This window comes from Trichomycterus rosablanca, chromosome 11, assembly GCF_030014385.1.
Source record: "Trichomycterus rosablanca isolate fTriRos1 chromosome 11, fTriRos1.hap1, whole genome shotgun sequence".
Lineage (NCBI taxonomy): Eukaryota > Metazoa > Chordata > Actinopteri > Siluriformes > Trichomycteridae > Trichomycterus > Trichomycterus rosablanca.
This window is the reverse complement of record NC_085998.1, coordinates 7,880,392-7,896,647: the sequence shown is the minus strand read 5'-3', so window position 1 is coordinate 7,896,647 and position 16,256 is coordinate 7,880,392. Positions and strand designations below refer to the sequence as shown.

General features: G+C 41.9%; 2 protein-coding genes across 2 annotated transcripts in view; one reads left to right on the top strand and one right to left on the bottom strand.

The window, feature by feature from the left end:
- The window catches only part of LOC134323001 (F-BAR and double SH3 domains protein 2), a 100,533-nt gene extending 96,737 nt beyond the window's left edge, over nt 1-3,796 (bottom strand). The window contains exon 1 of the mRNA XM_063004407.1: nt 3,598-3,796. Within this exon, the coding sequence (XP_062860477.1) occupies nt 3,598-3,618 (21 nt within the window). The 5' untranslated portion in view covers nt 3,619-3,796. The remainder of the gene's footprint in view (nt 1-3,597) is intronic.
- A 10,767-nt stretch (nt 3,797-14,563) lies between these two features.
- On the top strand, nt 14,564-15,544 carry LOC134323147 (P2Y purinoceptor 2-like). The gene has a single exon (XM_063004575.1). It carries the CDS (start codon nt 14,564-14,566, stop codon nt 15,542-15,544), a length of 981 nt encoding a protein of 326 aa, XP_062860645.1.
- Nucleotides 15,545-16,256: the final 712 nt, after the last annotated feature.

Below are 16,256 nucleotides of genomic sequence, written 5' to 3'. Positions count from 1 at the left end.
GGTTCATCTATTTCTCTACATACCTTTTTAACCTGTTTTCACCCTGTCTTCAATGGTCAGGACCCCCACATGACCACCACAGAGCAGGTATTATTTAGGTGGTGGATCATTCTCAGCACTGCAGTGACACTGACATGGTGGTGGTGTGTTAGTGTGTGTTGTGCTGGTATGAGTGGATCAGACACAGCAGAGCTGCTGGAGTTTTTAAACACCGTGTCCACTCACTGTCCACTCTATTAGACACTCCTACCTAGTTGGTCCACCTTGTAGATGTAAAGTCAGAGATGAACGCTCATCTATTGTTGCTGTTTGAGTTGGTCATCTTCTAGACCTTCATCAGTGGTCACAGGACGCTGCTCACAGGGCGCTGTTGGCTGGATATTTTTGGTTGGTGGACTATTCTCAGTCCAGCAGTGACAGTGAGGTGTTTGGTAAGTGGAGCTGATAAAATGGACAGTGAGTGTAGAAACAAGGTGGTTTTAATGTTATGGCTGATCGGTGTATACGGTAATTATACAAGAATACAACCCAACAATGTCATAATGATATAAAACGCTATTATGTTCTTAAAATCAAAGTATCAAGATCATACCACTCTATCATCCAGCTCCTGTACCCAACAGTATTAAATGTGCATATTGCATCTGTTAAAAAAGGGCATATGAACATATCACCAGCACGCCATGAACACCAGATATTCCTAAATCTCAGCCTCAGCACATCATGCCTCAGGGCAGCAAGCTTTCATCAAAAAAACAACAACCCTGATTTACATTTTCTATCAAGTAAACAAACTCTGTCCGCAAACCTCAGTCTGCATTGTGACTGGGATCTGAAAGGAGGCATTGTGTCATTCACAATAGCACACGCTCCAACCATGTCTACACATTTTACAACCTGGCTCTCCTCGGATGGAGGAACCTCCAAAATCTGAACCTCCTGCTATTTATTTCACCATAAATAACAAGCTTTTTGTTCTTCAGAAAGAACGGTGGCAGGAAGTCCGACGTCACCTCAGGTATTCCTACAAGCACATGTTTTTGAATGATCATGTGCTGCTTTTCTGCACATTTCTCATGAGTGTGCTTTCTGTGCGTACGTTGAATTAATGCACATTTCCCATATGCATTTCATTTCTGTAAATAAATGCATTTCATCTTTATGTAGAAAGAAAAAATCAAACAGCAGCCTAGACATTAAAAGCACAATGCAAACCAATATGCATTGTTTTATTATATTTACTTTATTCATTACATATCATCTATATGCACATGTATTACCCAGTGACTGGAACCCTGACATCTCAGGCACTGTGCAAACCATTCTGCATGTCCTCTGCATTTATACTGTCTATATGCATTATCCTTATACGCGCATCATTAGGAGAAAACAGCCAATCAGTGGACAGGATATGAAAAAGAAGCTACAGCACATCCATAGTCATTTTACTGTAACATTGACATCCAAAAGCACAGTGCAAACCACCGTGAATGTTTCCTATATACATAACGTCCATACAGTCTCTAAAAGCATGCTCCTTTCATGCACTGCACATCATTTTGAAGACCTCCATAACGTTACATGGGGAAGAAACACCAAAAACCTGCTCACCCAGAAACACAATGCAAACCAATAGGGATGCGTCTCTTTTTACACAATGTCTGTTATCTTATTTTAGGGGACAACTGGCTGATTGTGGAGAAGAAATCAAAAACACGTGCATAGCTTTTATTGGAACCCAGACATCCAAAAGCACAATGCAGACACGCATGCATTCTCTCTGCACGTCTATATATCTATGTTATCCAGGTTCTCATTATACATATAGTCTATACGCACGTTTTCTAAATACATGATGGTCCTGGTACACAAGGACGTAATGGATGACAAATAAAGGGCTGATCTGTAGACACGTTATAGGAAAAAACCCAAAACACATACATAGTCGCCTTTTCCTGTCAACTAGTCATCCAGAAGCACAATGCAAACCAGTGGTGATGTTTCTCTGTTTACATAATGTCTGTTGTCTTATTTTAGGGGAAAATTGGCTGATCGTGGAAAAGAAATCAAAAACACGTGCATAGTCTTTATTGGAAGCAAGGCATCCAAAAGCACAATGCAGACAAACATGCATTCTCTCTGCATGTCTACATATCTATGTTATCCAGGTTTTTTATTAAACATATGGTGAATATGCACGTTTTCTAAATACATGATGGTCCTGGTACACAAGGATGTAATTGATGACAAATAAAGAGCTGATCTGTAAACAGATCAAAAACACGTGCATAGATTTTATTGGAACCCAGACTTCCAAAAGCACAATGCAGACAAGCATGCATTCTCTCTGCATGTCTACATATCTATGTTTTCCAGGTTTTTATTATACATATAGTCTATACGCACGGTTTCTAAATACATGATGGTCCTGGTACACAAGGACCTAACTAATGGTAAATAAAGAGCTGATCTGTATACATGACATGGGAAAGAAACCCATAGTCGCCTTTCCCTGTCAACTAGTCATCTAGAAGCACAATGCAAACCAGTAGGGATGTTTCTCTTTTTACATAATGTCTATTGCCTTATTTTGGGGGGAAATTGGCTGATTATGGAAACAAAATCAAAAACACGTGCTTAGTCTTTATTGGAAGCAAGGCATCCAAAAGCACAATGCAGACAAGCATGCATTCTCTCTGCATGATGGTTCTCAAAATACATGATGGTTCTGGTACATAAGGACCTAATTGATGGTAAATAAAGAGCTGATCTGTAGAAATGACATGGGAAAGAAACCCAAAACACATGCATAGCTGCTTATTCCTTTAGAAAAAGGTCATCCAGACACAATGCAAACCAATGTGAATGTTCAATGTATGTATACATATTGTCTATATGCACCTTCTCTGTTTCATAAATGCATGGTACTCGGATGCATACTCATGGGAAAAACAAAACACACATAGAGAAGCCTTCCTGTTTACACAGACCACAAACCACAACGGAAATCTGAATTGTTTATGAATATTTCTCACATTTTCTAAACACTACAGTTCTGTGCATGCATGTGCTGGGATGCATGTTCTCTATAATAGAATAAGCATCATATTTTTTTGCACGAACAATGACTGATCGTTGGACATGACAGGTAAAGAAAGAACCCCCCTCCACACACACACACACACACACACACACACACACACACACACACCGTTGTGCTGTAACCTAGTGGAAACCAACGTAACACGCAAAAACATCAGTGATGTGCAATAACGTAACAGCCACAAGTTCAGTGGGGTAAGGTAACGCAATGCACTGACCACATCCTGACCTTAATGCCCCATACATGCCCCCCTCCTCACCTAAAATGTGCCAGCTAGAGAAAATACAATCAAAATACTGGATGTTTTCCCTGTTAGTACAGTCAATTCTATCAGTGCATCCATTCACCTTAAAACAACCAAGTCAACAATTACAGACCGGACAGGAAAGGAAATAAAATCGGAAACGTCAAGATCAAACGACTCAGATCAAAGGACAAATTAATAAACAAATAAACAATCCACCAGTCATCCCAGCGTATCCACACTTTCTTACCTTTCTAGGTGGAGGCTGCATGGTTCAACATGGACATGAAGAAAATCAACCCGAATAATGAAATCCAAAGAAAGCAAGCAGAGAAATCCTCAAGAAATAAGGTGCCTATAAACCCCGGGGTAAAATCAGGACAGAGATCAGATCAGATCAGATCAGATCAGATGGGTGCTGATCGGACGCCATGAACATGAGCAGCTCCTCTCTGTAGAGCACTGAGAGAGAACACAGGAGGATTTAGAGAAAAATGCAGAAGCGTTTCTGGTAAATAAAAGACGCAAGAGTGACACACACAGGAAACCCTGAGCATTTAATAGAGCAGATACAGCACGAACAACAGCGCCACCCAGTGTCCGTATGTAGCCTGTACTCGTTCTTTCACTCAATATGGAAAAAAATCCGCTATTTGCATGCTTTTGGATTCAAGTGGAGGAAAACTCATAGAGATTTGGGAGAACATGCCAAAATTCTCACAGACAGTGAACCCAGATTCCCACGTTTCTTGTTGCCGTGTTTACTCATTCCCAACACAATGAGAATACAGCAATTCATAGCAAAAGCTTTAACGCAACAGCCAAACGTAGTGGTGATTTTGTGAAGGTATTCGGTGCTTCAGGACATGGATGATAGGAAAATTCCTAAGAATGTAAAGTCATCTGTCCATGAGCAAATTTGGAAGGGTTCAAATACATATTAAATATATATTCACAGTTTTTATTTATGTATAATTTATTGTTTGTTTATTAATTTTTGTTTATTAATTTAAAGTTAAGCACTCACTTTCTTAACCGCTTATCTAATTAGGGTTGCAGGGGGGTGCTGGAGCCTATCCCAGCTTTTCAATGGGCGCAAGGCACATAGTAACACCCTGGACAGGGCGCCAGTCCATTGCAGGGAAGACACACATACATAGGGGCAATAGGGCAATTCAGTGTCTCCAATTAACCTGACTGCATGTTTTTGGTTTTAATTAATTCTCACTCACTTTCTTAACTGTTAATCCAATTAGGGTCGAGCTGGAGCCTATCCAAGCTTTTCAATGGGTGCATGGCACACAGTAACACCCTGGACCAGTCCATCGCAGGGCAGACACACATACACACACACACACCTATAGGGCAATTCAGTGTCTCTAATTAACCTGACTGCATGTTTTTGAACTGTGGGAGGAAACCCACGCGGACACGGGGAGAACATGCAAACTCCGCACAGAGAGGACCCGGACCGCCCCGTCTGGGGATCAAACCCAGGACCTTCTTGCTGTGAGGCAACAGTGCTACCCACTTAGCCACCGTGCCGCCCTTATTACCATTCATTGCATGCTTTTTGGATGCAAGTGGAAGAAAACTCATAAAGATTGGGGAGAACGTGCCAAAATTCTCACAGACAGTGAACCCAGATTCCCACGTTTTTTGTTGCCGTGTTTATTGAATCTAAACACAATGAATGAATGACTGAATAGATCTCTTGTTTATTATGTATTTTAATCGTGTATTACTGCTTGTTTATATTGCATGAATACATTTTCTCCGTAGACAGCGAGGCACATTTTGCATGTTCCCCATATGCACAATCTTCTGCATGGTGTTCTTTGCCATTGTCTGCTAGTGCATGTTCTTTTTATGCATTATGTCCAAATGCATGTTTTTATTTATTTTTATTGCGCATGGTATTTTTATACATGTTTTTCCTCTTATGTATGCACTTACCGTACTACTCATTTTCTCCATGTACATGTTTTTTACTATGCACGTTCTCCATGAGCCTGGGCTTCTTTATGAAAAAGGCCCAGCAGCACTTGCATTCCCTGAGACAGCTTAAAAAATTTAGGCTGCCTCAAGCACTGCTGGTTCAGTTCTACACTGCTATAATTGAGTCCATCATTACATCTTCAATCCCCATCTGGTTCTGCTCGGCATCTCTGCACACCAAGCGTAAGCTACAGCGTACAGAGCGATGTGCAGAGAAAATCATCATCTGTCAGCTTTCCACCCTTGAAGATCTGTACTCCTCTAGGATGAGGAAGAGGGCAGGGAAGATTATGGCTGACTCTTCATACCCTGGTCACTCGTTTTTCCAGCGATTCTCATCCGAGCGGAGCCAGAGAGTGAGAGCCTTGAACCAACCTCCACATCCACAGCTTCTTTCCCCATGCCATCACCATACTAAACAAAGACCATTCTCACATCCCTCCACTTTAACAGATGCACACGGACTTTATCTTACATGCTGCACATCACACATGCCTTCCACATTCTCGCCTTACGCAGTCTATGCACAAATGCACCTTATTTTTTTTATTATTATTTTTTTAAATTTTGTTTATGCATTTTCTCCCTTTTAGCGCGTCCAATTGCCCGATTGCGTCATGCTTCCTCTCCACCAATGCCGATCCCTGCTCTGATTGAGGAGAATGAAGTTAACCCACGCCCCCTCTGACACATGGGCAGCATGCCGTATGCATCTTATCACCTGCACTTTGATGAGTGCAGTGCAGCCTGACAGCACTCTTTTTTCATCTCCGTGCAGGTGCCATCAATCAGCCAGCAGAGGTCGTAATTGCACCAGTCATGAGAGAGAGAGACCCCATCCGGCTTGGTCCCGCCCATATCTGAACAACAGGCCAATCGTTGTTCATGTGGCTGCTCAGCCTAGCCGGCAGGCAGAGCTGAGATCTCGAATACATTGTATTGAATCTCAGCTCTGGTTCCAGTGTGTGTTTTTACCGCTGCGCCACCTGAGCGGCCATATGCACCTTATTTACTTGTAAATAATCTCTATTGCAAGTTTTTCACACTTTGTCTGATACTGTACTGTTTATATCACTGCTGTATTGTTTATTCTATGTTTATGTATAGTGTTCCCTTCTCTATTATTTAATTAGATGTATATATGTTGACACCTGCACCAAGAGAAATTCCTTGTACATCTGGTACTTGGCGAATAATAAAGATTCTGATTCTGATTGTTTACCATGGTCCCCTGTGCATGCTCTCTTTATGCATTATCTCTACATGCACGTTCTTTCTATGCAAAGTCTTATCCATATGCTTGTTCTCCTTATGCATGATCTCCTTGTGCATGGGCTTCCTTACAATGGTCTGCTTGTGCATGTTCTCTTCATGCATTATCTCTATATTCAAATTTTTTCTATGCAAAGTCTTATCCTTCTTTTCCTTATGTACACTGATCAGCCATAACATTAAAACCACCTCCTTGTTTCTACACTCACTGTGCATTTTATCAGCTCCACTTACCATATAGAAGCACTTTGTAATTCTACAATTACTGACTGTAGTCCATCTGTTCCTCTGCATGCTTTGTTAGCCTGCTTTCACCCTGTTCTTCAATGGTCAGGACCCCCACAGGACCACCACAAAGCAGGTATTATTTGGGTGGTGGATCATTCTCAGCACTGCAGTGACACTGACTTGGTGGTGGTGTGTTAGTGTGTGTTGTGCTGGTATGAGTGAATCAGACACAGTAGTGCTGCTGGAGTTTTTAAATACCGTGTCCACTCACTGTCCACTCTATTAGACACTCCTACCTAGTTGGTCTACCTTGGTCTATTGCTGCTGTTTGAGTTGGTCATCTTCTAGACCTTCATCAGTGGTCACAGGATGCTGCCCACGGGGTGCTGTTGGCTGGATATATTTTTGGTTGGTGCAATATTCTCAGTCCAGCAGTGACAGCGAGGTGTTTAAAAACTCCAGAAGCACTGCTGTGTCTTATCCACTCATACCAGCACAACACACACTAACACACCACCACCATGTCAGTGTTACTGCAGTGCTGAGAATGATTCACCACCCAAATACTATGTGGTGGTCCTGTGGGGGTCTTGACCATTGAAGAACAGCATGAAAGGGGGCTAACAAAGCATGCAGAGAAACAGATGGACTACAGTCAGTAATTGTAGAACTACAAAGTGCTTTTATGTGGAGAAACAAGGAGATGGTTTTAATCTTATGACTGATCGGTGTATGTCATCCATATGCTTGTTCTCCTTATGTATGATCTCCTTGTGCAAGGGCTTCCTTACAGTGGTCTGCTTGTGCATGTTCTCTTCATGCATTGTCTTCATAACACATACATATACGTTTCCGCATCCATGTTGTCCTTATGTATGTTCTCCATGTGCATGTTTTTATCATGCATGCACATACTGTACTATACATGTTCTCTTGGTGCATGGTGTTCTTATGTATGTTCTCAATATGCAGGTTCTTTTAATGCATGTTCACCTCATGCATTCACACTAATAAGTCAATAGCAGAACGGAAAGCTCCAGGCTCTGGCTGAATCCCAAATGGCTCTTTAGTGCCTATAAAAGTGAAATAATAGTTCCTACACTCTGTGTAAGAGCTAATCCTGTTCTCTACAAATCTGAAGATTTAAGCAGATATCCTGACATAGTGAAAATCTTATGGCATTTAAACTGTACATTTATTATACTGATGAGATAAGATAGCCTTTTATTATCCCACAGGGGAAAATCTGCATTGTTACAGCAGCAAGAGTGGAAGAAAATATACAGAAAATTAGCACACACGTAAAAATATAAAACTGTATATATATACATCGATCAGCCTTAACATTAAAACCAGCTGCTTGTTTCTACACTCACTGTCCATTTTATCAGCTCCGCTTACCATATAGGAGCACGTTCTACAATTACTGACTGTAGTCCATCTGTTTCTCTGCATGCTTTGTTAGCCTGCTTTCACACTGTTCTTCATGGATCATTCTCAGCGATGGTGGATCATTCTCAGCACTGCAGTGACACTGACATGGTGGTGGTGAGTTAGTGTGTGTTGTGCTGGTATGAGTGAATAAAACACAGCAGCGCTGCTGGAGTTTTTAAACACCTCACTGTCACTGCTGAACTGAGAATAGTCCACCAACCAAAAATATCTAGCCATCAGCGCCCCATGGGCAGCGTTCTGTAACCACTGATGAAGGTCTAGAAGATGACCAACTTAAACAGCAGCAATAGATGAGCGATCGTCTCTGACTTTACATCTACAAGGTGGACCAACTAGGTAGGAGTGTCTAATAGAGTGGACAGTAAGTGGACACGGTATTTAAAAACTCCAGCAGCGCTGCTGTGTCTGATCCACTCATACCAGCACAACACACACTAACACACCACCACCATGTCAGTGTCACTGCAGTGCTGAGAATGATCCACCACCCAAATAATACCTGCTCTGTAGTGGTCCTGTGGGGGTCCTGACCATTGAAGAACAGGGTGAAAGCAGGTTAAAAAAGTATGTAGAGAAATAGATGGACTACAGTCATTAATTGTAGAACTACAAAGTGCTTCTATATGGTAAGTGGAGCTGATGAAATGGACAGTGAGTGTAGAAACAAGGAGGTGGTTTTAATGTTATGGCTGATCGGTGTTAATGGCAGGTGCAGGTCTGAGGGATCCAGGTGTTTCAACAGAATACTTATACAGGATGCAGGTTATTAGTGGCTTTACAACTGTGTACTCGGAATGGGGGGGGGGGGGGGGGGGGGGGTGTCATTTCTTTAGTATCCATGGAGCCACAAGCACATCCAAAATCAATCAAATTTTTAACACATAACTGAACAACTACAGGGTTTCCCCCCTCTTTTTTTCTGAAACCCCCCCCCAATTTTCTCCCAAAATCTACTTCCAATGACCCTGATTGCGTTACGCTTCACCTCTACTGATACAACCCTCCACTGCTGACTGAGGAGCTTTGCAACTGACTGAGTTCATATGCGTATCAGCCTCGTTCACAGAGAGCCACACCCTGATCAGCATTATTCCCCCAACTCTGCGAAGGAGCTATCAATAAGCCAGCAGAGGTCAGTTGTTTGTTTGTTAATTAGGATTTTAACTTCATGTTTTACACTCTTTGGTTACATTCATGACAGGAACGGTAGTTACTCATTACACAAGATTCATCAGTTATATTCATATTCATAATATTCATGATATATCATCATTATATTGAACACAGTCATGGACAATTTAGTGTCTCCAATTCACCTCACTTGCACGTCTTTGGACTGTGGGAGGAAACCGGAGCACCTGGGGGAAACCCACACGGACATGGGGAGAACATGCAAACTCCACACAGAAAGGACCCAGGACCTTCTTGCTGTGAGGCGACAGTGCTACCCACCGTGCCGCCCCGCAGAGGTCGTAATTGCAAACGTTATGAGGGTTATGAGGAACCCTGGTCCCGGTTATCCCACCCTGAACAACAGCCAAACGTTGTTCATGTGGCCGCCCAGCCCAGCCGGATGGCAGAGCTGAGATTCGATACAATGTAATGAGACCTTTGTTGTCCAAATGTTGGTATGTTCATAAAAAATTAAACCAAATAGTAAGAGAATCACTTTTTTCCCATGTCAAACAGATACTGATATTTTTCCTGGCTAACCCCACTATTAATCTCATACTGTGGAGTCAGGGAGATGGATGCTTCTTAAAATCTTCTGTAAATTCCTGGATGAGTTGTTGCTGGAGTGCTGGGAGAGATTTCAGCAGTGTGGCTATTCTTGAGTGCTCTCACTGTGTTTCTATTTGTAAATTTGATTGAGTAATTAAGTAACCCAGGAAGCAAATATGTTTTCACATCTCGACATCTTTGTGTAATAATCTGTTTTTAACTACATGTTTATAACTGTTTATTGAGACAAAGATGCAGCGACAGGTTTTACTTGAAGGGGGGGGGGGCATTATTACAGTAGCATATCTCACTAATCAACACATGCAGAGTGATTACAGTATTTGTTATGTGTTTGGTTGAATCTAGAAGCAGATCACTGCGATGATAGATTAGTAAAACGTGAGATGAACCAGTGCACGTGGTGGTTTACTTGGTAAAATGCATGCTGGAACTCGCCTGGCGGAGCAGGAACGCCCAACAGTGTTGAATACTGGTGAAAGCTGATGGGAGGTTCAGCCTGAGGCACGGAGGAATTAAACCATACAGGAGAACATAACAGAGCGTAAGCAACACCGAGAGACGGAAGGAGTTGAAGGATTCCTTGGTTCATTACACCAGTGAGTACCGTGCATGTCTGATATTTCTGCTTTATTTTTTATAGTGATTTAATTTAGTTTCTCAGTCCTACTCATGGAGAATCCCTCCACAGGAAACGTAATACCCTACAGGTGTCTCTCTCTTATGATCTCTTTTGTACTTGCACAAATTTCCACTGCATTGTTCAGATTAATAGGAAGAAAACAATCCAGTCATATTAAGTTTTTGTGCAAACTGCACCTGTTTTTATAATATATTACATTACTGTTGGTTAGTGTAGAAATATTTGCAGAGAGTATCATGGTGAGGGAGCTTTCTAAAGTATCAGGGATAAAAGAATTAAGTAACACTTAACAGAAACATCTACAGAGCCACAGCTGTACAACTACTCCCATCATACACAAGTGGAAGGTTCATGGAACCACAAATCAACACGTAATGCCAAGTTCACACTACATGACTTTCCAAGTCTTCAGGTCGCTGTAGAGTTCACACTACACGAATGGATCTCTTGTAATCGGGAGTCTTTCAAATCGGTGGGGCTTTCACACTACACGACTGATCGACGATAGAGGGTTTCACACTACACCATCTATCACCAACTGGAATCGCAGAAGAGCTTCTCTGGTCTCCCAAACTACGTTTTGTCACGAAAACAGAAAAAAAAAAGAGACGACCAGCAGAGATTGTTTTGTTCTGTAGCGAGTTGGAGGTTAATAAATTATGGTATTATAGTCTGGCGTGGACGATAAGTTTACAAATATTGTAAAGCTTGTGTGTGTGCCGATGTATTCTGATAGAAACTATATTATCCCCCTCACCGCACTCATTGCCAGTCGCAACCGACTGATCCAGATATTTAACATGCTAGATAGATGTTACTGCTAAGAGTAGATGTAGATGTATAAACCCTGGATTTAAACTGTAATCCTTAAACAGCTTTACACCTGACTTTTGAAGTTCATGTCTTGTTAAAAACTCTATCGTCTCTGTCAGTCACGCTCAGTTCTGTTCGACGACACACTACGGTGAAGCTGGATACACTCATCCCACACACACGCAAATCGAAACTTGCGGAAATTTAAAGAAATAGTGCGGCCCGGTAATAAATGACCCACGGACCGGTACCGGTCCGCGGCCCGGTGGCTGGGGACCACTGTTTTAGAGGATCTAATGCAGACCTTTACATTTATCCTCATCATCTATCTCTTTACTCCTGGTTAATGATACCTGCACTGCTACACGGCCGTCTATTGCAGTGGTGCCAGGTGCCTTTTATTTACCATAGCTGTTTATTTAACACGTCTTTATGCACCAAAAAAACCCACAATAACTTACCAAGAAATTCAGGCTACAAAGACTTCACGCTCCATTGAGCATGCTTTCCATGATCAAACATCCTGCTTATGGTGGAACACTTCTGAGTGTTTGGACTGTCAGTCTTTAAAGAAAGACTTTGAGCACTGCATAGTAAGATCTAAAAAGAAATACCCACAATAAAAATGTTATGCACATAAATGGAATACGTAGCTGGGAAGGAATACCCACATTAAAGAGAATACCAACATAAACATAGTGTGGGGCGGCACAGTGGCTAAGTGGGTAGCACTGTCACCCCACAGCAAGAAGGTCCTGGGTTCGATCCCCAGGTGGAGCGGTCTGGGTCCTTTCTGTGTGAAGTTTGCATGTTCTTGCAATGAGTAACTACCGTTCCTGTCATGAATGTAACCAAAGTGTAAAACATGACGTTAAAATCCTAATAAACAAAACAATAAGCATAGTGTGAATTTTGGATCTGGTGGATGGGATGACAACATAGATAGGAAAAGAATATCTATATTAAAAGGGATACCTGAATGAAAAGGGTTACCCACACGGAGTGAACACCTCTACAGGAAGGGATGCTCACACGGAGAAGAATACTTACATTAACTGGATTAAAAGGGACACCCAGATGAAAGAGTTGCCCACATGGAGTGAATACCTTTATGTAAAAGGATGTCTATGTGTAAGGTCCTACCTAATTCACGGACCCTGAAATGAGCCTTTTTCTCGTGTAATATGCAATTTGCTGTGTAATTCAAATTTTTAAGGTTTGTGTTCAGCAATTTAGCGTTCAAGGCGGTCCTAGCAATCCTACGGCAATTCAGTTAGCAATCACTTAGTCAAACTGTCCAAGATGTTGAAGCCTAAAGCAGCTAAGAATTTTCGTATTTGGTCACTGGATGTTTCAGGTTTACATTCGACAGTTAAGGTAGCTGTGCTGTGTATTGTAGCTTTAATTTATTCTATCATTTAATTTATGAGTGTAATTTAATGACTGCTGTAAAATGTGGCATTTTTCTTAAAAAATCCGTGAAATCTGTGATTTTTGAAAAACGTGGTCTGTGAAATTGAGCAAATTTTTCTGTGAATTTAGTAGGGCCTTAGCTATATGCAACGAGTTGCCCACATGGGTAAATACATCTACAGGGAGGATTGTCCACATGGAAAGAAATACCCACATTAAAGGAGATACCCAAATGATAAGCCAAGTCAACCCAAATATCGTCGCTGTCTGATGAAAAACACGTATCTCCAAAAACCCAACCCTGACAGTAACGGTGCAAACAAACCACAGATGGCGCAATTTAGATACAATTCAGCACAGAAATAAAAGTATATCTTTATCAGGTCGTCAGTCCGTCGGTTTCATATAGTCGGTTTTCATATGACTTACGTGAATTGTAGACAGCAAACAGGGACATACGCGGATTTCTTTTGGTGAATTCAAAAGAGGACGTCCAACTTCCTGCACAGCCTGTTGTGTGTTCTTTTAAATACTTCCGGTATGAATGCATGTTTTAGCACGAGCAGAGTCTAATATTACTATACTAGACTATACCTGGTCAAAATCAGCACATTTAATCTAGCAGCCAATGGAGATACTCGTTAAAGAGACTGTGTGATTTGTCATCTTTTCATTGGTCATTTTGATATTAGCCACTATGGACAGACTTGATGGTAATTTATACCCACAATCAACACATGTAAAAAAGTGAAAACTGCTAAAAGTGGAGATACGTGTTTTTCATCGGACCTTGACGATATATTTTTATAGCACTTTTTACAATAGACATTGTCTCATAGCAACGTTACAGAATCCAGGACCAACAGACCAAAAACCCCTGTTGAGCAAGCCGAGGATGACAGTGGCAAGAAAAAAACTCCCTTTAAAATACAGGAAGAAACCTTAAGAGGTACCAGACTTAACAGGGACCCCATCCTCCTTGGGTGGCCTGGAGGATAATTTGAATTAATAGGATTCACACAAATCATACATACACAAAATTAAATTAAACCAACAGTTATAACAAGCAAAAAGAAAAGAAAAAAATTAAACAGTTGGAGTTCTTCATTATTCAGTCCAGTCTGTGATAAAGTCTGTATTGAGTTCTGGACATTTTCAGTGCAAACATGCCAGGTTACCCAAATGGAGTAAATACATCTATGAGAAGGGATGCCCTCATGGAAATGGTATTATGACATAAAAAAGGGATACACAGGAAGAGAGATCCAAAAAAAGAACCTTGTTTCCCTTTGGTGATCACTAATGTGTTTGGGGGGATTCACGACTTGTGTCCAGTGTTTTTGGAACAGGATCCTCAATCAGTTAAATATGTAAACTATTAGTAAAATATGTTTGTTAACTGGCAGTTGTAGCCTAGCAGTTAAGGTACTGGACTAGTAATCAAAAAGTCACTGGTTCAAGCCCCACCTCTACCAGGTTGTCACTGCTGGGCCCTTCAGCAAGGCCATTAACCCTCAATTGCTTACACAATATACTGTCACAGTACTGTAAGTGGCTTTGGATAAACAGCGTCTGCTAAATGCCGTAAATTAAATGTAAACTAAATGTATATATTTGTGTATTCTCTCCTTTCATTTAGATTTCCAGGATCGAGATGGACACCTTAAACGGTTCCAGTTTGGCTAAGAACGCGACTCCCTACCGCTGCAAGTTTAACGAGGACTTCAAGTACATCCTGCTACCTACATGCTATAGCGTGGTGTTCATAGTTGGCATAGTACTTAACATCACCGCCATGTATGCCATTCTGTTCCGGATCAAACACTGGAGCCCCAACACCATCTATATGATGAACCTGACCGTATGTGACACACTCTACATCCTCACTCTGCCCTTCCTGATCTACTACTACGCTGATAAAAACGACTGGCCTTTCTCCGAAGCTTTCTGCAAGCTCATCCGCTTTCTGTTTTACTCAAATCTGTACGGTAGCATCCTCTTCCTGACCTGTATCAGCATCCACCGCTTTCTCGGCATTTGCCACACGGTGCGGTCCATGCAGTGGGTCAACGCTCGACGTGCCCGCTTGACCTCGCTCATTGTTTGGGCTGTTGTGCTGGTCGCCCAGGCGCCTGTGCTTTACTTCTCCAGAACCAATGGACAAGTCTGTTATGACACCACATCAAAAGATCTGTTTGAGTACTTTCTGATGTACAGCTCCGCCATTACTGTGTTTTTCTTCTTGATTCCCTTCGGCGTAGTGCTCGTCTGCAACGGCATGATGGTGAGAACGCTTCTACAGCCAAGTACCATCGGAGGTGCTACATCCCGCCATTCCAAGCAGAAGTCAGTCAGGATGATCGTCATCGTGCTGCTGGTGTTTATCCTCTGCTTCCTGCCCTTCCACCTCATGCGGACCATCTACTACTATTTCAGGTATTTCGATGTGAACTGCGCACTTCTGGAAGGTTCCAGTATAGCCTACAAGGTCATGAGGCCACTGGCGAGTGCTAACAGCTGCGTCGACCCCATCCTCTACTTCATGGCTGGCCAGGGTTTTCGCCGGGGTCTAACCCAAAGAAGCAAGCTAAGAAAGAAGCCCGAAGAGAGCAAACATCTTTCCACCAACTTATGAGTTTGGAATGTAACTTTAAAGGACAATACAGGACAAGAATTAACATGTTATTTATTTAGTTTGATTACTGCTTCTTACTTTTTTTTATCAGTGACAATGTTTTGCAGATTAGTTTGTACCTTATACCCCCCTGCAAACCCTACTCTTGCAGAATTTCATAAACTGCTTACTAAAGAGAATGTCGCATCCATGCAATCAACCCACGTTACCTCAGGACATGTTATAGAGGCTCTAAGTGAAATACATTTACATTTAGCAGATGCTATAGTGGCAGTTCATTGTCTAAGCAATTGAGGGTTCAGGGCCTTGCTCAAGGGCCCAGCGGTGGCAGTTGTGGGGCTTAAACCAGCAACCTTTCGAATACTAGTTCTGTACATTTACCACTGTGCTACAGCTGCCCCTATCTAAATGATCTACAGTTGTCACTGAATACAGTTCAAGCAATTGAGGGTTAAGGGCCTTGCTGGCAGTTGTGGGGCTTGAACCAGTGACCTTACGAATACTAGTCCAGTATCTTAACCATTGGGCTACAACTGCCCCTATCCAAACGATCTACAATTGTCACTGAATACAGTTCAAGTTCAACTGGGGGTTAAGGGCATTGCTCAGGGGCCCAAAAGTGGCAACTTGGTGATGGTGTAGCTTGAACTGACAACCTTATGATTACTAGTCCAGTATTTTATCCGCTGAGCTACCATTGCCCATGTCATTT